This window comes from Pungitius pungitius, chromosome 17, assembly GCF_949316345.1.
Source record: "Pungitius pungitius chromosome 17, fPunPun2.1, whole genome shotgun sequence".
Classification (NCBI taxonomy): Eukaryota; Metazoa; Chordata; class Actinopteri; order Perciformes; family Gasterosteidae; genus Pungitius; species Pungitius pungitius.
Window position 1 is genome coordinate 14,446,193 of NC_084916.1, and position 26,754 is coordinate 14,472,946.

At 47.9% G+C, this 26,754-nt stretch overlaps 2 protein-coding genes across 7 annotated transcripts in view; both read right to left on the bottom strand.

The window, feature by feature from the left end:
* On the bottom strand, window positions 1-2,403 carry LOC119219659 (glutathione S-transferase A-like). The gene is made up of 6 exons (XM_037474980.2): window positions 1,726-2,403; window positions 1,262-1,327; window positions 1,057-1,162; window positions 817-935; window positions 639-721; window positions 1-508 (listed from the first exon to the last, which is right to left on the bottom strand). The coding sequence occupies exons 1-6, from the start codon at window positions 2,029-2,031 to the stop codon at window positions 376-378; spliced, it is 813 nt and encodes a 270-aa protein (XP_037330877.2). The 5' UTR covers window positions 2,032-2,403; the 3' UTR covers window positions 1-375.
* Window positions 2,404-4,446: 2,043 nt separating this feature from the next.
* The window catches only part of fhod3a (formin homology 2 domain containing 3a), a 36,859-nt gene continuing 14,551 nt past the window's right edge, over window positions 4,447-26,754 (bottom strand). The window contains exons 4-28 of one of the 6 annotated variants that reach the window (XM_037474651.2): window positions 23,353-23,420; window positions 22,719-22,824; window positions 19,027-19,121; window positions 18,331-18,442; window positions 18,163-18,257; window positions 17,780-17,923; window positions 17,462-17,688; window positions 15,575-15,955; window positions 14,729-14,788; window positions 14,175-14,309; window positions 13,800-13,850; window positions 12,398-12,633; window positions 11,168-11,473; window positions 10,334-11,037; window positions 10,063-10,203; window positions 8,558-8,716; window positions 8,247-8,429; window positions 7,432-7,551; window positions 7,178-7,339; window positions 6,849-7,039; window positions 5,840-6,044; window positions 5,676-5,699; window positions 5,234-5,447; window positions 4,980-5,147; window positions 4,447-4,903 (exon numbers count right to left, since the gene is read on the bottom strand). In XM_037474651.2, the coding sequence (XP_037330548.2) occupies window positions 4,821-4,903; window positions 4,980-5,147; window positions 5,234-5,447; window positions 5,676-5,699; window positions 5,840-6,044; window positions 6,849-7,039; window positions 7,178-7,339; window positions 7,432-7,551; window positions 8,247-8,429; window positions 8,558-8,716; window positions 10,063-10,203; window positions 10,334-11,037; window positions 11,168-11,473; window positions 12,398-12,633; window positions 13,800-13,850; window positions 14,175-14,309; window positions 14,729-14,788; window positions 15,575-15,955; window positions 17,462-17,688; window positions 17,780-17,923; window positions 18,163-18,257; window positions 18,331-18,442; window positions 19,027-19,121; window positions 22,719-22,824; window positions 23,353-23,420 (4,370 nt within the window). In that variant the 3' untranslated portion in view covers window positions 4,447-4,820. Of the gene's footprint in view, window positions 4,904-4,979; window positions 5,148-5,233; window positions 5,448-5,675; window positions 5,700-5,839; window positions 6,045-6,848; window positions 7,040-7,177; window positions 7,340-7,431; window positions 7,552-8,246; window positions 8,430-8,557; window positions 8,717-10,062; window positions 10,204-10,333; window positions 11,038-11,167; window positions 11,474-12,397; window positions 12,634-13,799; window positions 13,851-14,174; window positions 14,310-14,728; window positions 14,789-15,574; window positions 15,956-17,335; window positions 17,363-17,461; window positions 17,689-17,779; window positions 17,924-18,162; window positions 18,258-18,330; window positions 18,443-19,026; window positions 19,122-22,718; window positions 22,825-23,352; window positions 23,421-26,754 lie in introns of all 6 variants that reach the window. The other 5 variants (XM_037474653.2, XM_062558393.1, XM_062558392.1 and 2 more) reach the window with 5 other exon arrangements.

The following is a 26,754-nucleotide window of genomic DNA, read 5'->3' on the forward strand; positions in this document are numbered from 1 at the left end:
TGTTGTTAGTGGCTTTTGTTTATATCAGTTGACAGACATTGATGTTAAGTATACAGGGAGTGCATCTAGGCAACAAAAGCTTCCATTGTCAACCACACAAATATAAGTTACCCTGCAGTCTTTGCCCAGTACTCTGCAAACATCACATGCTGCAGGTTGACAAAAGCCTGTATTCATCATTGGCAGGGCTTTCACCAAAACTGGAGAAATATTGCAAAAACTCAACCTAAAAACAACAGCTAGTTGGACTAGAAGCACAACTGGGTCGGAGCACGCGCTTTTCTTCTTACCCATTAACAGAAAAATCACTTTAGCGGCTGTATCCTATGTGAACAAACTGCGAGCTGCAACCTCAGCAGACCGAACAAGTGGCTCTCAGACGTCTTGGAGTCCGCCGTCTCCGTTGGGGTTCTCCAGCCAGTGAGGAGGCCAGCTGGCTTTCACGCTGGGCCGATCCTTCAGCAGAGCGTGATACTCTCCCAGTTTGGGGTATTTCTCTGCGGACAACCTAAAGAGAACAACGGTGGGAGAACTCTGAGCTGCCGGGTGACGACACACGTCCCTCGCTCTTTTTTTTTCTTCTTTTTTCGCCCCGATTCCGGGGAAAAAAAAATAGCACACGACCTCCCCCCACTTACCCGTATCTGAAGAGAGTAGCGACAGTCGGAAAGATGGCGACGTCAGCCAGAGAGAAGGCCGGCCCAGCCAGGTGGGGGCCCAGCTTTGATAGAAAGATGGTGGAAAGCAAAGCTACAGTTCAACATGCCGATGCATACATATAGACGTGTGTGTGTGTGTGTGTGTGTAAACTGTTACCTTCTGCAGGTAACCCTCCCAGAGCTTGAGCTCAGTGGCCAGAGCTTCTTTGTTTCTCTTTAGAGCCGAGTCATGCCGCTCTTCTTCAGGGACAAACCAGTCATAGTAGATAACCGCAGCTACAAAAAGAACACACACACACATATACATATAGCTTCAAGACGTAGCATTTCAAAACACCAATCCTTCATTGTTCAAATATGCTGTTAGATTAGGCTGCTGCTATTATTTATTCCTTACTGAGTTTTTCGTAGAACGTGACGCCCTCAAAAAAGCGTTGGTACATCAGAGCTTGTTCAGCGGGGCCCTCTGGGATCAGCCGATTTCCCTGAGACTTAAACTGACTCTGCCCTCCGGAGACAAAAAGGACACACAAACCGTGGCGGTCGTTACGTCACCGTGACGTCGAGTTTAGGGTTCGCTTGCGTACAGTGGACTCGCTCACCTCCAGGTAGAAGCAGGCCGCGTAGGATTCATTCACGATGACGTCTCCGTGTTTGAAGGAGGGAAGCTTCAAAATGAGACCACTATGTGAGAGGGTGTCGAACCACATTCGAAAATGCACCCTATCGAGTGAACTGGCTGGAGGAGCAGGAATTATGACTTAAAATAGGGGTTCACCTGCTTTAAAAGAAATGCTCAAAACAGTTACCGACCTTTGCATGGCCGTTAGGGTCTAATAATGTGCATTTTTGCAGGAAAGTCACCTCAGCAGGCAATATTTCACAGTCTAAATTGGCCTCATAAAATCTTGAACCAGGTCGAGTGAAATCTAGAAACCACGTGACTGGCCCCGATTTCGAGTGACGTTTCAGTTGGGGCTTTTTTGTGACGTCGGTTAACACCGGCCGTCAAGCCTCCATTTGCCATTTTCACCGGTCACGGTGGACGTGTGGCTACTCCCCCTACCTGTCCCCTTGCGTTCATGTCCAACACTTGCTGTGACTTGTGCTCCATCTTGTCGAAGGAGAGCAGTTTCTGGTTGTAGCCCTGCAGCTTCTTCTCCTCCAGGGCGATCATGACCCTCCAGCAGGGAGCAGAGCCGGAGCCCCACAGCAGAGTCATGTTCTCGGCCATGTTTTGGAGACGCGATACAATGGACGGCTCAGACGAGATTAAACGCGCGCGACAGGCAGATAACGGTTTCTTCTTCTTCTTCTTCTTCCCCTCCTTCTTCTTCTTCTTTTGTCGGGTGGCATCCAACGCAGGGCGCATTGCCGCCACCTACTGTGCTGGAGTGTGGACTAGAGTTCCCTATCCCATTTATACAATACAATAAAATCCCCCCAAAATCCAGATATTGCGATACCTTTCCTGCTCCTAAAGTTAATGCATCTTTTAAAATGATTTCCTCCGAATTGCAAGACGTTGAAGAATGATATTCTCTACACCGTTTCTACTGTTTTGTCGTGGTCACACAGTCCGGGTTTGTGTTTATTTGTTAATTGCATTGATTTGTTCAGCCTTGTTTGTCCAATCCTCCGCCCGGTTGATACGTTGACGTCCCTTTCCAACCTCGAATTTCAACCGCGCGAAGATGTCTTCCTGAGCCCCAACTGATTCATTCCACCAGCACGTCCCTACAATGGTCTGAAATGCAGCGGCGTCTCACCCACCTTCTACAGGCACCTGGGGTTTTTAATACGAGCGTTTATCGCCGCTTAGTGGTCAGGAGGAAGTATTACACGGTTCCCTTCACCATAGCTTTAATTTTGGTTTTAAATCAATAGATTGAATGTTGAAAATTATTATTATTCTTCATAAGTATCTAGAAAATTAGGTCTTAGTAAGGTGTGGGGTTGATCCTTGCAGATTGTGCCTCTGTGCGTCATCAAATGCAGAGCATGGTCAGTAAACCTGTGCAGTGGCATAATGTCACACACACATGTTGGATAATAAAATGCTATAGATATGTCTGCACCTTCTAGTGTTGGATGATCATGACCTTCATTTGTAATCAACAATCAGACAACCAAATTCACTGAAGTTGTAGCCGATAAACACACAAAAATCCCTTTAAACCCATGTCTACCAAAAACAAAAAGTTTTAAAGTTTTCCTGCAGCCTATGCACGCTACTATGCAAACTTCACATGCTGCAGTTTAACAAAAGCCCGTGTTCAATAACTGATGCTGAGCTTTCACCAAAACGGGACAAATACTGCAAAAACTCAACCTAAAAAGTCAGTTGTGTAGTTAATTGTGTATTCTCTTTTGAATTTCAGGTTACACATTTTATCGTTAATCTTTCTGTGATTTTCAGCATATAGGTTCACTAAATCTGTCTCCACATTTAAACGCAGTTTCAATGGATAGTTTTTAACAAAATAGCAAGCTAGCCAGGCTAGCTTTTCTTAGCCTCCAAATGTAGGCAAAAAGGCGTGTGTTTAAAAAAATGTTTTTTAGTTATGTCAGAGAAAAAGGACTGTCTTACATTTCTAAGTTCCAAATTGTAATGATAAAGACTGGCTTTGTACAACATGGAGTTTTGTTTCTCAGCTTTCTCCCATTCTGGCCTTTTCTCCAGAGTGATCTTTGCTCACCTGAGACAACTTTACTTTCTGTGGGCGCAATGTCATCCGTGCATCATGGTCCTGCTCAAGCTAGAGTAAACCCACCTGTCCTCTACAATTGATTTACCGAAAAGACCCGACATTAAACCGCACACGTGAAGTGAAAAGCATTTATGCACTTTATGTTGGCCCTCATTAATCCAAAGGTCGGTCCGCAGGGACGGGAAGAAGAACGACATGCACATGCTTTTTTTTTTTTTTTTTCACTCAATGTTTTTTTAATTCTTTTTTTTTATTCATTGCAGTGTGAATACACAGCATTTCAAGTGAAAGTGATTGCAACCGTCTTTTGTCGTGTTGAGCTCAGCACATCACATCTATGCAGCGATATTTCCCTGTCTTGGTTTTACTGTGAGAAGAGCAAATGCATCTTCCACACACACACTTCAAGTTCAATACAAAGTACACACCGTGACCACAGAGGTCAAAGTAAATGACCAAATACGGCTCCTCTTTGAAACATATCTCTCCCGTGACCATTTCTTTCATTTATTGCAATTCACAGAATAACTTCTTTTTTTACCCTTTCTCTCCGACTATAATACAAGTTTCTACAGAAATTACAAAAATAATACATCACGTGAAAACACGCACACTGTAGTACTAGAGAACCTAGTACCTGGCAGCTGATGAGGGCGTTTACACATTTTATGCAGAATTCTCTGCATGTCCTTCAAAATAGATTATTACAATTTTAAAAATGACCTTTCTTTTTTTTTTAAATTTTTTACACTTTACAAACATTTCCTCTGAGATAAATACATCCTCGCGTCTGTGTGTTTATGAATCAGTTGTTAATTTCAGCATTTTGAACTTAATGTCGCGTCCGGTGCAAGATGTCCGAGCTTTGAAAATAAATATTTTGCCAAAATCTAAAAAAAAAAAAAGTCATCATGAAGTCTTACCTCGATATAATGACACGTGTGAATGTGACATGGGTGAGTCATGTGATGAGTGGGAGGTGACTGAAACAAGGTGGAGAAGAAGAAAAGGTACAAAAGCATCCCTTTTGAACGAAAGCCACATGAAGCTACGCTTGTCACTTCTTTGTTTTTGCCTTCTTTTTTTTTTCAAATGGCAATCCTCAGCGAGCCTCTTTGTTTCACAGATACCTCTTGTGCTCATTTGAAACTGGATAAGAGGAGAAATAAAAAACTTGTTCTTCAGCCCGTTAATCGTTGCAAACAAAATTCACAGCTTTAAATAAATGGAGAGAAGGAAAAAAAGGAAGTCACAGCTGCAGAAACTCGAAAAGCCAAAATTATCCCTTTGGATAAATGTAACATTTAGGTTTGGATTTTTTGGAAAGAATCCATTCCTTTCTTTGCCAAGTTGAAAACACTAGTTCTCCTCCTCCAGCAGCTTAAAGCGCGCCAAGGGCCGACAGAGAGATGTCGCAGAGCCGCGTCTCCACCACCCAACCGGCGCCTGTTTACACCTGCGGCTCCGGAGAATCGGAAAGTCCCAGAGCGAGAGCTTCCTCCGGGGTCAGGCCGTTCTTCAGAGTCCGCCTCACTGCGAGGAGAGAAGACGTTGGTGTCACATTTGGAACGCTCTTTGTCTTTAAAGGAGGTAAAGGCGGAGCTCTCACGTGACTTGCGGTTGGCCCTGGACCTCCTCCTCTCCCTGGGCTGGGCCCTGGTTCCCGGGCCCTGGGTGGCCGACCGCACAATCCGCTCCATGATCTCGTCCGCGGAGTCGTCCCCGCACACCTGAGCGTCCTCCGCGGGCGGAGTCCTCGCCGGCGGCAGGCTGCGACCTGAACGAGTCACAGACGTTAATTTGCACGGAGAAAGAAAGAAAGAAAGAAAGGGGGGGGGGCGTTGTTCTTCCCGTCACACTCACCTCCCCGTCCGGGCCGGGACCTCGTCCGCGTCCGAAGCCCCGGCACCCCGCCGGCCTCCTTGTCGCCGCCGCCGCCACCGAGGCTCGTCCTCAGGACGGCTTTCATGTGCTCGTGCTCGGCGACGTCCTCGGTGTGGCCCAGGCCCCGGGGAGGCTCCGCCTCCTGGCTGCCGCTCGGGCCGCTCGCACATCCGCCGGAGGCGTTCCCACCGCACTGATGAGGAGAGGGAGAGAGAGGATGAGGATGAGGATGAGGACACGGCGGCTTGTGCTTTAAAAATAATCGAGCTGTAACTCCAACACAGGAGGAAAAAAAACGAAAATAAATAAAAGTTCAATTGTAAACTTGGAGGTAAATTGGTCCAGTCAGGGTTAATGGTTTCATGCACGCAAACACACACACACAGACACACATGCAGACATTCTGCACTCATGTTGATACCTCACTCGCCTCTTCATCATCAGACTACAGGGGGAAAGAAAGAGTGAAAATGAAGAACACAATCCGTCGGCAGGTTTTAGGAAAAGAGAAGACGACAGAGGTGAAAGTCGGAGTGCAAGGGACGTGTGTGTGTGTGTGTGTGGGGGGGGGGGGGGCGCGCTCACAGGGGCGTTGACGTCCATGATCATCTTCCCGCGCGTCTTGTTGCGCTCGCGGTGGTCGGCCCGTTTCTGTTTCAGCTGCAGCACGCGGTCCCGGGTGGTCCGGTACTCCAGCGCGAACTCGCTGAGGATTTTGCTGAACCTGTGGACGCTGACGTCCCTCACGCTGTAGGCCGGGTGGCCGAGGAACAGCAGGAACGAGTGGAACCTGCGGGGGGGGGGGGGAGAAAAAGGGAGGACAAAGCAGGAAAACTAGTTTAGATGTGCGTTTTGGGTTTGTTTTTTTTGCATTTGAAATTGTTGCCAAGACCATGTATTTTAGTCTGTTGCTAAAAGTTTCACTAGACCGGTGAAATATGTCAATTATAGGTGAATTACTTTTTAGATAATAACTTTTAACATGTACCATACATGAATACACAAAAATGTCTTTACTACATGTAGAGACTGAAAATAATTGTGTGATGGTCCAGTCTATTTCTTACGGAAATTAAAAAATGTCTGGTGAGACACACCAGGAGGTAAAAGTAAGTCTCGCACAAAACACGTGCGAAAAGCGTCCCGATTATTTAAAAACGGAATAAGCTTCTAAACTTCAATAAATAAAAGTCTCTTCCCGTCTTCCAGCTGCACACCGACGGGCCAAATATCCATTCGATTATCTTCTGTTGTGTTTGAATGCGTGCCACGATTGTTAAAATACAGAGCAATAACACACATGCATCGTGTTTATTATCAATACTCGTAGCGCATCGGACACAATTACCTTCATTAAATATATTTATTGTATTGTGTCACCAAAAGAGGAAAGCAAAATCTTATGTATATTATTCAAGCTCCTATTGAAGTGTTTTCACAGGTGCACTCGGGGGGGGGGGGTCATTGATAATTGGTTGTGTTTGGACAACGACACACACACACGGGGAGGTGTGATTACTTTTGAATGACCTCCAAGGTAGATTTAGTTTGGTTATTTGTTTCAGCCGCCTCCCGCTCACGCTTATGAATCTACCTGTTGATGATCCTGCGGTGGACAACCTTGAGGATGATGATCCTCTCGGCGCAGTCTTTGAGGAAGTCGGACATCTTCTGCTTCAGCTGGGGCTTCATCTCGTGCTTGGCGATCACCTTCAGGTGGTCCCAGGACGCCTTGCAGCGGCGCTCCATCTGACACAGGTTCTCCTGCAGCTGGTCGAAATCCACCTGACGGGAGAGATACACATCAGGGGCTCGTGGGGGGGGGGCGCTTTGCCCTCACTTTGACTTCGACCTAAACTCCTCAAACTCAGCGGTCACTCCACGCGGCCTGCTCGAAGCTCGAGGGCCCCCGAGGGAACGTACTTTTGCGGATCGCGTGACGGCCCCGATCTCGGAGTAGAGGTCGGTGCTCTGAGGGAAGTTCTCCACCACCACGGAGCAGGCGTGGTGCAGCAGGGACTGCTTGTGGACCGTGTCCTTCACCTCCGCGACCTTCTCCAAATACGTCACCTCGAAGCCTTTCGCCTGAACGCGTGGACGCACAAACATCGTGAGCGAGAGGGACAGGCAGGGAGAAAAAAAAAGACAATCGCTCCCCGCCGGTGGTCACGGCTCACGTTTGTGCCGTTGAGAAAGTTCCCCATGGAGAGCAGCGTGGAAAGGGTGTAGCGCAGGGTCTTGTTCTTCTCAAGCTGTTCCATGCCCTCTTTCAGGTCCTGCAGCGGCTCGGCCACTTCCTGAAGCGGAGGAAGACACACACACACACACACACACACACATCATTAGTTGAGTCGATTAAGACTCCTCAAAACACATGTTTCTTTGGGCCGCGGTTGAACAGGTGCAGGCCCGCCTGGCTTGTTTTTTGAGGTCACGACCCGGGGGGCCGTGGCGAAAGTCGCATTTCGCTATCCAGCGTGATTTTTTTTCCCTGACTTTCCTGCCTCTCATGAAGATTAAAGACATTTGCATCCTGCAGGGAAGCAGTAAAACTTACATCACAACAACGGATGGGTTGCGTGTTTTTCTCATTCTCCGGGTTTTTTTTTTTTTCTCGCTTTGAAACTCCTGCTCTCGGGTGCGTTCTCCACAGCAGTAAAACCTTTGTGTGTGTGCGCCAGATGAAGTCGAGGTGCGGGCTAACAAGCGTGCATATTTTGTGATGATGTCACCATGTTGATGCTTTGCGGATGTTCTACTAAAAGAGACGTTGATACGGACACGCGCACACACACTCACACGCACGCACATGCTGTGCACATTTTCTCAAACGTTTACAGTTGGCTCTGTGACACGTGTGTGTCTGTTTCTGCTTTCATAAAACAATCCACCGGCTCATTATCATGATCTTAAATGTGCGTTTGATATGGCCTTCCCTCGTCTGCGCTCTCATTTTTGGGGGGGGGGTTGAATTCAGCGCGTCTTCACAGACCTTCTGGGTCGCCTCGTAGTCCATCTTGAAGGCCCAGAGTTGGAGTCGAGCCGAGAGCTCGCTGATGGAGGACAGGGTCAGGAGGAACTGCTCTGCTGAGCCCAGCGGGACCTCGGGGTTGGCCAGCTGGGCCTCCTGGATCTTCTGCTTCTCCTCCTCCGTGGGGATCATCGTCAGGATTTTCTGAGGACGAACACACACACACACACACAGAGAGAGTGGGACGAGGTGTGGCGGAGTCGAGGACGGAGTTTCCCTCCCTTCCTTTGATCCCCCCCCCCCCCCCCCCGCCGACCTCCCGCGTCGCTCACCTCTATGCCCTCCTTGTTAAGCGCGTACTCGTCGAAGTTAAGGATGGCCGTCTTGATCGTGCGAGGAGGGGGCAGCACCGTCAGGCCGATGTTGATGGCGTTGCTCCTCTTGGAGTCCAGGACGATGACCTCCTGCCGCTTGCCGTCCGCTGCTGTTTTCTAGCACGCGGGAGAAAATACAGAGCGCTTCTCAGCTGCGTCTCCCTTTCGCCCCCCCCCCCTCTCTCCGTTCCTTTTTCTCTCCGTGTGGTCTGATTTACGGGTGAGGATGAAAGGGATCATCCACCGGGTGACTATGCGGCGGGGTGGGAACAGGAAATAGCTCAACGGTTTGGGTGCATTACAGTATGTGTTCACGTAGGTGTTTGTATTGTCACGCCGCGTGTGAACAAAGCACCCGAGAAGCACTTGGGGTTATTAAAAGCATTAGATGGAAGGAAGTCGTAACATTTCTGCACATAAATGTGTAACAGAGTAGGTCCTCAGACCTGATTACCGCCCCTGGGGAGTTATATACTCGCCATGTGGAGACTGTGAGCCTGCAGCACAACTCTAGCACAATTTAACTCTTTATTCTGTTATGAAATGGACATGACTGAGTTCACTGAGCAACTGTTAGTTACAGGTAGTGTGTCAGACATGGTAAAAGAATATATGGAATACGTTTTCTGTCAATGTTAGATATGAGGCCGGGGAAAAGAAAAAGTAAAAAGGACTAGCAAAAAAAAACCAGATCATAGCAAACCGCTTCAATCTTTAAAATGTAAAACACGTCCATAAACCCTCAAGTCGTGAATCGGCTAAAACAATATCAGTAACGTTCGCTCCGACCTTTGGTGGCTTCAATATTCCGGTGGTCCTCTAAATCCTGGATTCTCTCAATAGCTGATGGCTCCCTTTTGAACTCTTTCGCTGCTCGCTACGTGGAGCTTCAGACCACCATCACACTGTCGCATTGTGCGTGAGGACCAGACGCCGGGCCCCCCAGGGAGTTACTAACTGGTTCCGCTGGAGCTGCCGTTCTGGTTTTGAAGCAGTGGATCAGGAGTTCAAAGTGTGAGAGGCCTGGATTCAGTCCCTCCACTTTTAACGGACCATACTTTTTTTATTTAGAGGCTTTGTGAGAATTAGGAAGGATGCAAAAACTCTGTTTGATCGGGGATCAGAACAAACGGGACCCCGATAAACCCTCGATACCTTCAACAACTTGAACACCAAGCCCATGGACTTTGAAGCCTGCAGAGGCAAATAGTTGCTAAGAAAACCATGAATTTCCCTAAATCCGTCGCAAAAATATCAAATATCAAACGCTTCAAACTTATAATGGACCATGACATTTTATTTTGAAAATCACAGTCACCGTCAAGTGTGACGTGAGATGGGCGGTCCGTCCCTTTTAACACCTTTTAATTAACAGTTGGGAGGAAGTTAGTCAAGTCACACAGTGAGATTATAAACCATTGTTACAGACCTCTCTGATGCCTTTTCAGGCACCGTTTCTTTACCTTGGTAACAGGTATTTCCTTTGATTTGGACTCAAACAGGTGCTCCAGTTTGGCCGTGTCAATTTTCACTGGTTCCAGTTTGGACCAGAACGTGTCTCCCCTCCGTTTGTAGTCCCGGTACTGAGAATCTTGCGGACGCACCTGGTCAAAAAAAAAAAAAAGATTTACTGAATTAGGAGGTAGACGCATTGGTTTGAGTGCAATAAAAGAGGTAAACGAGAGCCTCTCTGAGTCCAAAGGGAACGATGGACGTGGTAATCGACATCCCGACCTCGCTCCAGAACAGCCGGATCGTCTTCTTCTTCTTATTAAAGAGCGGCTGCTCCGGCGGAGGAGGCGCCGGGGTCTGGCCGCCAAAGGAAGGAGGGGGAGGGGGCGGGGGGCAGCCGCCTGGCGCGGGCGGCGGCGGCGGGAAGCGGGGGAGGCACGGCGGCGGAGGCGGCGGGCGCGGGTGGTCGCCGTACCGCCCCATCAAGACGGCGTCCAGGACGTCTTTGTCGTCGTCCTCCGTCAGGTCGGTGAAGTTGATGTCCCCGATGCGCAGCTCCCGCGGGCTGGCCAGCAGCTGGTCCCAGATGGTGTCCGACTCCTTCTTGGGTGGCGGGGGAGGCGTGGGAGGGGCCTCGGGGGCGGCGGCGGCGAGGGCGGCGGCCTCCGGGTGCGGCGTGGCCGAGCCGAGGTCCTTAATCAGCGCCCCGAAGCGCTCGGCCAGCGGTCGGATGGTCCGGTGGGGCTCCGGCCTGTCGTCGCTCTCCTGGTCGCCGCCCGGTGGCGAACCGGCGCCCCGCTGGGCTTCCTTGTCCTCTTCGCCCTCGCCTTTCTCCTTCTCCTTCTCCTTCTCCTTCTCCTCCTCTTCCTCCTCGTCCTCCTCCTCGTCGCTTGGCTTCTTGTTGTGGGAGTACAGCATGTCCAGCATGAAGAGCTTGCTGTTGAGGAGTTTGCTGCACGGGTCGTTCACCTCCGGCTCCTTGAAGCCTGAGAAGGAAGCACAAAACCGCCGTTTTGAGGCCTTCACTAATCGGTCGACCGCGATGGGGTTCAACACGGAGTTCACAAAGGTTCAATGAATGAAACCCTAATAAAAACGTGGCATGGAAGCACCCACCGTTGTCATGGCTCGCCCTCTCCTCTCTCTCCAGAGTGCTGCTGGCCGAGGAGATGCTGGAGGCGGAGCAGTTGTCCTTCTCGTTCACCTCCTCGTTCTGCCGCTCCTTGTCGCTGAGGATGCCGCTGTCCTCCTCCTCCGCCTCCTCCTTCTCCTTCTCCGATTCCGGCTCAGAGCGCTCGGCCTCCTCCTCCTCCTCCTCCTGTTTTGCTGCCTCGTGCCGTGCTTCCTCCTCTTTCTGTTCTTCCTCCTCTTCTCCTGTGGCTTCTTTTTCCTCTGGTTCTACGCTGGACTCGTCAGCCTCCGCTGTGAATAACAAATATAAAAACATTCCCTTAAATGCCCCATATACTCCATGCAGAGGAATACTGTGTGAAAGGCCCCCATCCACTCGCGCACATCCGCACACCGTAAGAAGAAAAACACACACCCACACACACCAATGTCAACAATGTGCCAGGTACACAAGGCCCGGTCGTTGTTGGCCCGGGATACGGACAGGAAATGAAGAACCGAGTTCCTGTTTGTGTCAGAAACTCAACGCAAAACACACGCAGCTCCACACAGCACAGCGCGCGCAGTGATGCCGGCGGGGGTTAAGACAACAGGACGCCGCGAGGCCTCTCACGGCGGCCTGAGGGGGGGGGGGGCTACAGCACCTCAGCTCAAAACAAGGCGCTGTTTTGGAATTCCTTTTTCAAAAAGGCCTTTCAAAAACCCATTTGGCCCTTTAACCCGTATCCTCTCTCTCTCTCTCTCTCTCTCTCTGTGTTATTCCCCCTCCCCCCGAACTATTGATGGCGTCCCCTCCTCTCCCTCGGTATTTTTTCACAGTCTGTCTCGCCTCGTCTTCGGGCTCACGCCTGCATGCTAAAGTTAAAGTTGATCGCCTTCTGGTTTTAATGATACATACAGCGCAAAGGCGCTCGCATCTTTGACACACACACACACACACACACACACACTTACTTAAGAGTCGGACCTCCCTTGTCGATGCTGCATCATTTTAAAACAATACCCATTAAACGCATTTACAGCTACATACATAGTTTTCATTGTAATATATTAAATTGTACAATTTTTAATTATATTAAATGTTATTAATAATAAATTAAATGAAAGGGAAGCAGGATTTAGCAATTTTTGCTTGTCTCTCGACAGAGACAGCGTGCCCTTTTTAGGTCGACACGCGACAGCGACTCCATCGAGCGTCGTTCTCGGTGGTCCTACCTGTCTGGGGGGGCGCGTGGGGGGCGGTGGCGGGGGCGGCGGCTTCGGCGGCTTCGGCTTCGAGGTCAGCCTCGGCGTCCTCCTGGGAGGCGAAGGAGGACGGCGTGCTGCTGCGCGACGACGAGGGCCAGGCCTCCGCGGGTTCAAAGGTCAGGGCGAGGTCAGGGCGCGTCCTCGACACCCGCACGTGCTCCCGCTCGTACTCCTCCGCCGCCAGGCGCTCCACGTTCTTGTACCTGGGGGGGGGGGGGGAGATGGGAGGAGGAGGCGGTGACGCAGAGATGGAGGAAGAGACAACGCACCTTCAGTCTAGGCCTCCAGCACGCAGCGCACGGCCATCGGCGTGCAAATTGCCAGACGCCTGAAAAAGAAACCACTCTGCGTGTTTTCCCCCCTCAAACTCGCAGAGGGGGAGGTGGGGGGGGGGGCTACGACGGGTGGAGAAGAGAGGGAGAGATGGCTGCTGGAAGGCTGAACATCAGAAGATGATCAGAGCAAACCTGTTCAAGATGTGCCTCGAGCGGCTCTCCTCCCTCGTCTCTTTTCACTCTCCCGTCCGCCCCCCCCCCACCAAACTTCACCAGACACCCTGCCAGCCAGAACAAGTCCGCTGTTTCTCTCTCTCTCTCTTTCTTTAAACCCTCCCCTTTCCCACCATACCATGAATGTGTAGGGCTTCTGTTCAGACTTCATTAGCATCAGGCAACCGGATACCAACGTGCGTGTGTGTGTGTGTCTGTTTGTGCGTCCAATCAAGGATGATGCAGCGCAAGTGAGTCAAACAATGACCAAAAACCTGCGTTACATGTCTTCAAATCCTCACTCGTGAAAAGAGTCGAGTTCGGAATCCGCCAAGCTGAGCCCGAGCAGACCGGTGATCTAAAAGGGTAGAAAACCTCACGAGAGACAACTCGCCATGACGCCTCATCGTCGAGGAACCTCTCCAGTGGATTCATCTCCCTCTGAGCAGCTCACCCCCCCTCACCCCCCTCTCTGCGTCAAACTGAATCGGACCGAATGGAGGACGTCCAGCCTCACGCTCTCGAGGGAACCGACCCCTTGTTTCCCCGTGATTCCCTTATGTATATATATATTTATTTATTGGAAGTAAAAAGGAAGAAATAAAAAAAAAAAACTTTTGTGTGTCTTTAAACGTTGAGTAAAATGCGTGTCCTCCAGCGCTAAAAGCCCGACCAATCCTGGGAATGAATTCTCTCTCTCTCGCAGGCACTTGGCAGGTCGCGCAACTTAAAAATGCAGGCGGAGAGAGCAAAGAAAATCGGTTCCGTACAGCCCCGACCTCTTTAACCTGAAAACAATTACGCCATTACCGAGCCCCACCCAACCGGTGCGTGTGTGTGTGTGTGTGTGTGTGTGATTTCGGTTCAGTGCGCACACTCACCTCTCCTCGCGCGCGTGCCGGGCCTCTTCCATCTTGTCCACGAAGCCGCGGCTGTGAATGAGACACGTGAAAATCCTTGTTGGTGTATCAAATTCAGCTATTTTTTTTGTTGGTTTAATCAACATTTTTATACTTAAGTATAAGTTAAAGCTGCTTATATTGTTCCTTCTTTGATATGTTTTAATTGTACAGACAAACAGCAGCTCCAGAGTACGTCTTACTGGTTAGATATGCACTGTTTTGAGTCTGCACAACTTAAATGAAACCTAAATTGTTAACTTAATTCTAACGTTATTTGTCATGAAATACTTTTTGGAGTTGGTATTACTTATCTCTCTCTCTCTCTCTCTCTCTCTCTGTGCGGCGCTGCCTCACCTGTGCTTGTTCCTCTCCTCTCTCTCGATGCGCTGCAGTCTCTCCTCTCTCTCCACTCGGCGGCGCTCTCGCTCGGCCGCCAGGGACTCCTGGTGTTGTCGGTAGGAGGAGGAGAGGAGACCTCCCAGAGCAGGCCTGAACACCAGGAACCAGAGGAGAATACAACGCTTTGATTACACAGCTACACATCGCTCCACCTGCTTTTGGTCATCGAATCAGATAATTGTACAATGTTGTACGAAAGGCGTCGTTGAAATGATGTTGGAATTGACCTTACTCTCACAATATTTCACCATTGCTGCATGGTTTCATTCTAAAATTATATTAAATGTTAGTAATAATAAATTTGATGAAAAGTATGCAGGATTTAGCATTTTTTGCATGTCACTATAATAATTTTTATTAGCAATCATTGCATTCATTTAAATTACATTTTAGACCAGCAGAAACTTTTTTAATAGTGTTGCTTTGCTTGTTTGATAGACTTCTCTACATTACGCTCTCGTTTAGCTATATGACCTAACATGTGCACACGTCGGTGCTCTCCCCTTCACCTGGAGCTGGTGGGCGTACTTGGGGAGCTGAGGGAGGAGCAGGACATGTGACCTCCATTCCTTAGGAGAAGCGGGGGGAGAAAACGGGTGACAGTGAGCGACACCTTGAGTCGCCCAGTTACACGTACTAACCATGACTAATGACTAATGACTGAAGGCTGCTGCCGCTTGAGTGGCGTTGATACGATTTTACGTTTTAATGTCCCTAATGCTTGTGGAAGGTTCCACTCTTAGTCCAATGTGAATGTCAAGATACACTTTGCTCAAATATGTTCATCCTAACAAGTTGCAAGTTCCCGGCAAACATGCAAACGGCACTAAAGCACCGAGGCGAATCGGTGTAACTGCTCATAACTATTAGCAGACAGGACAGTGAGTGAGAACATCTGAATGTGGGATCACCGTATTTAAATACACTCCAAATTTAACAAGAAACAAATCCTGCGCAGGAATGGAAATGGAATTTCCACCAAGTGGTGAGAAGAAAGGGGGGAAAAGGGGCTGTGAAACAAAGCGAGGATTGCAAACGGGTGTGAGCTGCCGGGGCGCATCGACAGAGCCGAGAAGAAGAAGTGACGCGAGGGAAACAACAGGTGATGACAAGAGAGGGTCTGACAGGCTGGAGGTGTGAAGCCGCGTAGTCGGAAGGAGTGAGAGCAACTGATGAGGTGGTGACGAAAGACAAAGGAGGTGCAAAGAAAGTCCCAAGGCGGCGAAAAGGGGGGAGGGGGGGGGGGAAGCCAGGAAGAGGAGTGGAAATGAAAAAAAGGCGCAAGTGAGACATCGGAGAGCTTTCCGTGCCTCCTGGTCTCTCCCCCCCCGTCCGTCCGTCCACCGCGCCCTAACCTGGGAGACGGTGTTTTGGGGGACTCTTCGCCGGGTCGCGGCGGCGCCGGGGCCGCCGGCTCCTCGGCCAGGTCGTAGGAGAAGAGGTGGAAGGGCGACTGAGGCATGTAGGGCATGTAGGTGGGACGGGAGCTGCCTCGCGACGGCGGGCTGACCTCCTTGGTCGCCGGCACGGTGACGGTGGAGCGCTTGCGGGCCAGCAGGCTGGCCAGGAAGGAGGGTGGCGCGGGGGGGCTCGGGGGGGAGGAGGCCGGGGGAGAGAAGGAGGGCGCTGGGGGGGGTTCAGTCCGATTCCTCTGCTCCTCCTCTGCTGTATTCTCCTTTCTGGAAGTGATGGTGATGGACTGGACGGTCGTCCGGTGACCTGTGGTCGGAAGGTGCCTGACCGGGATGGGAACAGAGGGGTGGATTGAGAGGAATAAATGGATGAAACTGGGACCAAGAAGCAGGAGTAACCCACTGAAACACTACAGCAGGTGGATCAGGAGATCAAACCAACGAGACACACAACCCAAAAATGCTTTAAATGCAGACCGCCTTATGTTCCATAAGACCACAGGTCATGACTTAGTGTAAATGTTACCACTAGGTCCTCAAATACCTGAGGGTGGTCAGTTTAGACACTGTATCAGCCCCCTCCTGCTCATCCGAATCAGACTCGGTCTCAGGAGTCTGCTCTTCCTCCTCCTCCTCCTCTATCCCATCATCCCATTCTTCCTCTCTGTGGAGGCAGGGTGGGGGAGGATGAATGGATGGTCGGGTGGAAAGTTTTGAAGGGAGGATTTTTGGGAGAGATGATGCGATACGAAAGACAAGCATGCAAACGGAAATCCCCGCACTTTTAAAGAAATGAAGAGACTGAAGAGAGCAAAACGTTGAAGGGAGAGACGGAGTGTTTAAAATAGGGTTTGAAATAATATTAACAGCTGTACAATGAAATTACCAAAGCATTCATGATGTTTAAAGACAACAGACAAAGGTGTAAATAAAGAAAAAACACAGAAATGAAACAGGGCATGGAGGGAGGGGGGGTGAATGTTTCACATTACACGTTTTGTGTCACCAGGGAGGCAGTTTTACATGCAGAACTAGACGGGGACATGACAAGGGACAGGAATGTTGAAAGGAGAATCAGCCATTGGCTGAAGAACTGACTTGAGATCAGAGTCACTCAACAGCTTCGCCCGTCGAAACCAGATGAGGAGAGCAGAGCAGACCAGAGCCAGATGTGTGTGGGACTAACGGGACGGACAACACAACCTTCTTTGGAGGGTTTTTTTTTTTTTTTTTGCACTTGCCTAATGCGAAGCAGTCTCTCACTTCCACTCGTCACTTTTTTTCAAATCTACCATACGCAAGTGGCTCACTCACAATTCCATTTCAAGATACAAATGCGTGCTGGAATGCACACCCTCACACACACCGCCACCCTTTTTAAAGCGAGGCGGAGGCATGGGACCAACGGACCGGGAAAAAGAGACACAGCAATGAGGACGTAAAACAGGAAAGATTTACCTGATGTCAGCAGCTACAGCCGGCTCTAAATTGCCCTTTTTTTTGTGCACACACGCGGTACTGAAATAAGCATTCGCTTGTTTAATAAAGCGTGAGCATGTATTAGAACAACAAAAAAAACATTTTATTGCTCTATTTGGAGCACAACCCTGCACCAGTAGTTCCATGCAGAACAAAAAGCCCACTCAGAGTATGTTACAGCATGTAGGTGAGGAGGAGCAGGCGTGGGGAAGCCTTTGGACTTACATGGATGGAAGGAAACCTGACAGTGCTCTGGGGCAGAAAGACAGTCAGTTCTTCCCAGTTAAAGGGAACGTTAATCCTGACACTCCTCGACACCCCCCCCCCCCCCCCCCCCCCTGGGCGCCTCACCTCTCGCTCGCGTCCTCGGCTCTCGGCTGCGGGCCAGCGGCCCTCCGCGGGGACGCCGGGCCGCAGGGCGAGGCCTGGCCCGACCGCCCGAGAGAGGCCCTGCGGCTCCGCCTCCTCTCCAGGCCGCACCGCTTGTCGCCGCCCCCGAGGCTGACCCGTCGGCGGTCCCGCCGTCCGGCCGCCGGAGGCCGGCTGTCGTCGTCGCCGTCTTCGTGCTGCAGGGTCATCTGGGTGGGGGGGGAAAGTTTGATCGGGTGTGAAGCGGGTGCATCAAACCCAAAACCATCAGCTGGCAGCGACTTCCCCACCGTCACGTACCTCGTAGATGTTGAGCTGCTCAACCAAGTCCATGTCCGTGCCTCTCCGCCCCAGATGTCTCTGGGTCACCGTCTCCATGCCTTGCTCCTCCAGACCATCGACCATGTCGTAAAAGGAGTCCTGGTCGGGCAGCGCTGCAAGCGTCTGCAGAAAGAAAAGGAGACCGACGAGTCATCGAGGCGCCACTGGGGATACAAAATGCATTCCATCAAAGTTTGGGGCAGAACTTGATCGGGCATCATATACTCATGAGCTACTTGTTGAACCAACACACTGACGGTGACGTCTGTACCTGTTTCCCTTTGTTTCCCCACGACGAAAGCAAAATGAAATAAAGTAATGCAAAAGTATACAAACATTGAGTAAATAGACACTACGGGCACCTTATTGATGAGGGTCATGGCGTAGACCAGCAGCTCTGTGTCCACTCCGTCCTTCTCATGCAGAATCTCCATCATGTTGGACCACGGCTTGCACCCTGGAAATGAGTCCTAATAAATGTCCGCCAGCCGTTACAGGGACTAAGACGTGCTGAGCAGCAGATGTTCTACCTCTCTTGGTTTCCACCGAGGTGATGGCGTCTATCAGCAGCGGGGCGTTGGACTCGGAGTATTCAACGAACACCAGCAGCAGCTTCAGAGTTGTTTTCACCACCAGACGGAACTAGAGAGGGGGGGGGGGGGGGGGGATGCAACGGTAGAAACTCACACAGACACAGAAGCAACACAAACAACAGACAGTCTGATGGGACCATCCTGTTGGGACCATCTTTTTCTTTCTTTGGCATCGTAATGTATCTTTAAATCCTTGTTCATTATGGAGACACATGTACATGATGTAGACCTGTGGCCAAAAACCAGATTAATGTAGACCTTTTTCATGTGTGGTGAATAGTTATGATAACAATAATAGCGTTGTCTCAGTCATAATTAGGTGATTCAATTATTTTACTCCATTTTAATATTAGATAAAGATTGTAAATGTACTACTATATAGTATATATCCATTCTGAAGAGTAATCAAATGAAATACATTTTTAGAAATTAGATTTTAGAATTTAGAAACAAATTAATGTTGGATTTCAGCCAATGTAATTAAAACTGATTTGTTCAAGTGCAGCATGAAAATACCACAAGGCCAATAAAAACCACACCAACACAAAGTCAGCCAAGGAATACAATGGCAGCCTTCTTCAGTGTGTGTGTCTTACTGTGTGTGTGTGTGTGTTTTGTATGGATGCTATGTACCTTTGAGCCGACGAGAGTGTACAGCCATTGGATCGTCTCAGCGTGCCCAATGACACCGTTCATCCCATCCACATACAGCATGATCTGCCCCAGAGCTGAGAAAGGGGGAAGGAGAACAGACACAGAAAGTTAGAGAGAGGGGACACATCTGGAAAGAGAGTTCAACACCTGCAACAAACCAACCAAGCACACGGGCTCATCTATTAGTTGTGCTATGTATGTTGTTATCAAAATAAAATATATGTTTGGAATGAGCGAAAATACAATGGACATGATAAAAGTAATTGAACTATGCTCTATGGATTACTTTATTTACGTTCAGTGATTCCACTAGTAAAACTGGGCAATATAAATTTGGCAACTCGCAAAAAAATAAAAAAGGGAGATACCAAGTGCATTTGAGGAGATACCAAGAGGGAGATACCAAGTGTATTTGAACCCACAAATGCTAGACCACGCTGGGGTCTAGTGTCCATTATAAAATGACTTAAAATAAAATAAGTTTGATATGATTTGACTGGATGCAGTTTTTTTTTTCCTTTTTATTTTTATTGTAGTTTATATACAGGAGTTGAGATATGGTTTCTCCCTGACTGAATGAGCTTTGAGCTCATGATCTATAAAAGCACACTAAGCAGTTTCACTCTGTTATATATAATGCTACTTCCGAGATTATAATTTGAAGAGAGAGAGATTTTTTTGATTTTTCAAAAACCTTTATTTTCTTAAAAAAACAAAACACAAAACAAACACTTATTCCATGTTGACATTAAAGGTCTAATGAACACACAGAACAATCTCCTTCCAGCCAATCAGCTCCAGGTTCCTCTGCAGCACACAGAAATCGCCCACTTTGTCGATGAACCGTAGGTTCGTCTGGTCACTGGCTCCTCCTCTCAGCCAGTACTCCACTCAATCCACGGCAGCCCGCTCGTGGATCCTCTGGACGAACTTTCGTAGCCGGAAGCCGTCAGGTCCTTCACTCCACCAGCTGAACTCCACGTTCACCCCCCCCCCCCCCCCTCACTCGCCACACTCTCCTGGACTCGATCTGTCCCTTCTTCACCTCCTTGCTGGACCCCCAACTGTCCCCTCTTGTCTTTCATGCCCCCCCTTGGTTGTGACTGGTAGATTTCCTCTCTGGACATGCTCTGCTTTGATGTCCCTCCCTCCCACACCGGTAACACCTTGAATTGTCAGAGTTGGCAAACAGCAAATAATCAAAACCATCCACCCTTACTTTAAACACGTTTTTTCGGTTGAGGAGCATGTACAGCGTCTTCTTGTGCGACTCCGCGTGTCTGAGGAGAGGAGATTTGCAGCCTGGTGTCCACCACCACGTTGGCTTTGTCCACACTGTCTACAAACAACACCACCGCGTTGTTCATTTACGCTGCCGTGACCGACCGTCTCTCCCACGGCCAGGCTGCAGTCCTCCACCGAGGGAGGAGAAGCCCGGCGGAACCCTCAGGTCCATGGCTGCGTTTAGCGCGCCGAACCAGCGTGACTTGATCGGCTGCAAAAACGCGCACAACAAACCCAACAAAACACGTCTACATAAAACTTCTAAATTCAACGCATTAAATAATAGACAGATCTACACTACAAACGCTATCGCTCCCACCTCCACGCTCTGCACGCTGGTCACTCAGAGAGAGAGAGAGAGAGAGAGAGAGAGAGAGAGAGAGAGAGAGAGAGAGAGAGAGCGAGAAAGCGAAAGCTTAAACACACCGAGAACACGGAACACGTGGAAAGTCCAGCAACAAGGAAGAAAAGGTTTGATTTTTATACTCCTAAACCATGTATATGGACTTAAATTTGAAAGCTGAAGTTTTGTCTTCAGTTTATGGAGAGAAAATTAGCCACTCTGTCAACAAATTCTACAAGGCAAAAGATACTTTGATGACTGTTGATGGCTTTCATCTCCACAACCTCATTGGGAAACGACGGGCTTTTGCAAAGCTTTTCATCGATGCGGAAACGTTTTTTGACGCCCCGTATGATTACGACTTCACTGCTCTCTCCGACTCGGCTCAGTGTATGAGAGGTAATGAGCTCTACCAGCGGCCAAAAGGTTGGTACCGCATGGCCTTGAAGGTCAAAGGGATCTATCCAGATGGAGACGCCTGGTTGGGCACAGATGGATGGAGGAGTCCCTCGGTACCTGGAGAATGGCCTGTTTCCTATCATGGAACAAGCATTAATGGAGCCAACGGGGTCATCAGGAGCCACTACAAAGCTGGACCAAGAGCGCTATACGGCAGAGGAATCTACTCAACTCCAGACATTATTGTTGCGGAGAGAAAAGAGTATGCCAGGACCTTCACATCGGAGACGACTGGCAAGAGTTACAAGGTGATTCTTCAAAATCGAATCAATCCCGAGAAGAGAAAGATTTGCCAACGATCTGATTACTGGCTGGTTCCTGTTCCTGAAGGAGCTTCTGCGGAGCAGGAAAAACAGATAGTGGAGAGCTCCATTCGACCTTATGGCGTTCTGGTTAAGGAAATAAATGTTCCTGAAGGAGCTTCTGCGGAGCAGGAAAAACAGATAGTGAAGAGCTCCATTCGACCTTATGGCGTTCTGGTTAAGGAAATAAATGGCGCTAGTGTACCTACTGGAATCCTTCAGTCAATCTATTCTAGGCTTTACTCCCTGTTTTGGTAGAGCCAGAGCAAATGGCGAATTATCTTTAATCTTTGTACTCGATTGTAGGAACTAATTAACAAAGATGTGATGCCTAAGATAAAGATGAAACTTTAAGAAAATCCATTTTGATTAATTTATACCAAATCATCACTAACATATGTTTTGAGTGTTTACACTGGACCGAATCCAGTTTACTTATTACACCTCTAAACATGTATGTTAGTTGTTCACTTGTTAGTCGAAATAGAAATAAAGAGATGTTAACAGAAACTATGCAGTCTAAACCCACCTTGGTGTTGTAGCACTCTATATACTGTTCATTAACATTTTACACTTTGAAGTCAGTAGAACCACTTCTACACGCAATACTTTCAAAGAAAAGAATGTCAAACATGTTGTTGACATAGCTGTCCTATGTTGCTCTTTGTCAAACATGAGTCAAAATGAAAGTGAAAGTCAAACCTCTCTTCTCAATTTACCAGATGTTAAAAACGAGTCAACTTCCACGACTATGGACTCAAATTTGAAGTTATGTCTTAAAAGTCTCTATCAAGAATAATGGGTTAAATCAAAGATTCAGAAAGGAAGTCCTGATACCTCATTACAGACTTGTACAATTGATATATGGCTGAACTGTATCTCATATATGTTTTTAATATTATTCATTTCAAATTGTCTTCTATTTTTCTTTTTAAGTGGTAGGCACAAATGCAATACAAGCACTATGCACAAGCATGTCAATCATTTTAATTTTTGCATCATATATGGTTACATTTATTTGTTGTATTAACCTTAATAGTATAATACTTATTAAGCATAAATCATATTATCAAAAATGATCATTTATTGGTTGTGTTATAAAGAATGTGGATAGTAATAACCCCCACACACACATGCACACATAACTACATTATGTAACATTATTATTCTACCAACCTTTGCTAATGTTTTTATAGTTATAATAAGTAGTCATTTTCACGTTGAGGTCAGTATTCGTCACATTGTGTCTGAATATGATCATCAACAAGGGACAGAATCTATACCTCTTAATATGTAGTTCTGGTAGTTCTGGTCAGCTTCCGCTCCCACCTTGATGAGACACGTCAGACCTTCAGCCATCACAAACTCATGGACCAGATCTTTGTCATCCTGAAGTTAAACAGGGGGAGAAGTCATATTGTAATACGATAAACACTGTGTACATACAGAACCAAATGTATTCAAGTTGCACTCTCTTTTGTTATCACATGGTGTCAGTAATGTGCAACATTTGGACTTAAATTGGCAGTAAAAAAACTTACAATCCCCCTCGTAAAGGATGTTTTTTATTCGTTACTCGATTGCAGTTTTTCTTGTGCCCAAAACCACTTAATGCACATTAAGGTTTGTGTTGAATAACCCTGTCACGACACAATGGATAGTGTGTGTGTGTGTGTGCGCGCGCTCTAGAAAAAGCACTTGGTCTTTTAAGTGGCTGACTCCTCATCTTAAAATAAAGATTGACACACACACACACACACGCATGCATGCACACACACACGCACGCATGCATGCACACACCCACACACGGGGAGAGAAACGCCACGTTGATGGAGAGGCGCGCTGTGGCCACAATAACCAATTGTGTCCTGCAACAACAAACTGACAGTAATTGCATGGGAAATATGCGTGCATTACCTGGAAGATTTGCTTTAGGGAGAACAGAGCCCTCCTCAGGTCACGTCCGTTGGAGTTATACAGCTTTTCTGAGACGGGATACAAAAGGAGTGGTTATTGTTCTCAGATTTAACAGACTCACAACGAAATGTCCACAACGATTTAACAAAAAAATGTTTCAACCTGCGAGCTTTTCTTGTAGCCACAGCGTGTCTGCCTTGCTCATTCAGCGGTGCACCTTTCATCTCTTACCAACCCTTGTGTGTATGTGTGTGTGTGTGTGTGTGTGTGTGTGTTTCATGACTGCATTAATAAAACCAGGAAGTAAAATGAGTATCAGCTGTTCGGAAAGGTTGCACAACGGGTTTGAATATGCAGAGTGCACCCTGTGGACCACCTGAGGCAGGCACCCCCCCCCCCCCCCCCTCCCTCGACTCGCCTGAGCAACGCGTGCGAGGTCTCTCTTTCTCACACACACACACACACACTTTGCAGTGGTGATTAGGGCTCTATTGGAATGTTAATGAGCTGCTGGCCGGGCTTCAGCAGTGAGGTATTCAGGTCACGACATGGAAAGCACTCAGAACAAACGAGAATGCGCTCATTCCAGAGCAATGATATTCAGATGTATTACTAATATCCTTAAATGCAAATCCCTTTTATCGTATTACACATACTTCAAATGTTGTTGTGAATTGTGACCCTTGGAATTGTACTTAGCTCTCGGGTGTATTTTTGCCACGTGGTAGTTTAGCCGATGGCGCATCATCGATAAGAGTGCAAGAATTCTTTTGAATAGAATGGCGGGACGTCGTCTCCAACGACCTCGTTCACACCTATTGGCTCTTATTTACTTCAGCTTGATACGCTGTCTCTGATTGGTTTGTACCTGTTTAGTGCGGATGAACAAAATCGGTAAAAGTTTGGTAAGATTAACGATTTCAACTCCGATATTTATGTTTTTATGAGGATGGCACCCTCCTCGTATAGTGCTCTCATGAATAATGACATTATGGGAGAGAAAGGTTTATGTGGCCATGCACGTTGCCTGTAAGGCTGGAAAAAAATGACAGATCCATAGGACTTCAACTGTAATAATTTAACTTAATATGAACCGTATAAAGGCTTAATGCAAAGAAATTCAAGGTGTATCACACAGTTCAGGTACTCAATGCGTTGATAATATTCGATCATGTTCTGTGGTTTGTATTCTCTCACAGTCTTCAGATTTATTGTATTTTTAACACGGTTGTGTTTATATTTTAACGTTGAGATTTGATTATAATTTGAGTAAAACCTGTATTACTCAAAACCCAGAAGTTCCAATTTCCACCCCCCCCCCCCATCAGCTTATGGTGGTGCTCTTATCCGTGAGTACTTTACAATCACGTGTGCTCTTTACTGCTCATAGTGTCCATTTGAGCATTTGTACATTCTGCTGCGTGTCAGCGGGGGGGCTTCGTCAGCCTGCGCCAAGTTTGCGTGTTGAGGCCAAATCCTTCATGCCATCAGGAGGGGGGGGGGGGGGGGGGGGTTAAGGTCTCGTGGTCTGGAGCTCAGTGGAAACTGTTGCTAAGCTACACAAGACTAACCCAAGGCCAGGGTCAAAATCATTATCATTCCACAAACAGACGAAGAATTACAGCGCCGCGTCTGTCCTTCCATCAAGCGGGACCCCCCCCCTTTCTGCGAGATCAGCAGCGTTGCTCGCTGAGATCCAGATGTTAGCGAGCCGATCCAAGCCCGCAGTTGCCGGGATGCTGCATGCGTGGGAACTAAGAAGTGACCCAACAAAAGCAAAGAGCGTGGCATGAGGGAGAGAGAGAGAGAGAGAGAGAGAGAAGGACATTTACAAATCAACATGAAGGAGGTGACTTAAGAGAAAGGAATGGAAGGACAAGACGGGACGGGACAGGAAAAGGGAGGAGAGGAAAGTGGCGACCACTGAGTACAGGCCGGGGTCTGATTAGAGGAAAGAAAGCGAATTGCTTCTGCGTAATCAAGGTCGTAATCAATGTCAGCGGCAGCGATAAACCTCAAACTTGACGCGATTCGTTCCGGTGATGCAGTGGGTGCCGACAAGGAGGCCATTGTAATTAGTTTACAGGGATCAGCAGCACAGCGACGTCATTAAACACTGATTTGAAACGTTCTACATTTGTGGAGGTTTTCGATAATTATCTTTATTTGAAGCCCGGGGTTTTATTGACATTCTGACTTCTATACTTCATGCCGATGAACACTAAAACATTTTGATTGATGGTTGGGTTTAATTTATATCCCAAAAAATAAAATCCCCTTCTTGCACAGAATTTATGGAATCAAATGTCTTCATTTCACTTCATGGCCGTGCGTAAGTCCAATAACCATGCCATGTCGTCATGGCGATGCCCTGTAAATACCTGGCAGTGGGGGGGGGGGGGGGGAGGGGCGCAGTCTTCTTGTCAAAATTACCCCTCAGCAGCCTAACGGCGCTGCCCGAGTATTCTCCCAAAGGAGAGTCTGAAAATGACACGTCCGAATTAGATGCTGGTCTGAGAAAAAGAAGGATGGAGGGGGAATATGTGAGGAGAGGAAAACTGCAAAAGTAAGGTTTTTGAAGGGATTCTCCCTTTTTTTTTTCCTGGCCTTAGACTTTATTATTGTCACAGGAAAAGCTGAAACACTCACTGGGATGTGTCCCTGTGGGTTTTCTGCGTGTGTGAAATGTGTGCGCCTGTGTGCCAGTGCCGTGTTGGCCGAGGGCAGACAGACAGATGAAGGAAAGTCATAAAGGCGCATTTCATTTATAGGTTTGCTTGGGAGTTTTTACAGTTTTGTTTTGGAGGACTAAGCTCTTGTGCACACGGCTTCGAGATGACCTCACGCGCACTGCAACATGTCGGCCTTAACGAGTCATCTGCTCCAATATTCCATCTTAAACATTTCAATTTTCGTTTGGAAAAGGGGAACCAGTCGGCCAGCAGAATTAGGTTTTTCCACTTGTTTCAAGGTTTTCACTTCTAGTATCGTTAAAACTTCACTGTTTCCCATTCAGTGACACAAAACATGCTTAACCATGAGTTTGAAACACAACACACTTAAATTCAATTATTCGCTGCCCCCTGAATGCACCTGTGCAAACATGTCATCCATTAGATCACTTAGAAACCAGAGCTCGGACCCCATGGATAGGATTCAGGGTTCGTTGCAATATTGAGCCTTTTGTTGAGATTCCAATAAAACACCGATGTTCATGCCATCATCAGTTAAAGTCATTTTGTCAGTTACTTTTGACGGTATTACGGTTTTTAAAAGTTAAACTGCATCGCGTTCGTATGTTCACAGCGTGTTTTATACATAGTTGACAGAGCTTTTTATTTTTTAGTTTTTGAAGATTCACATCACCAAAGGCCGCTCATTTTAGAAATTGTGATTCAGCAA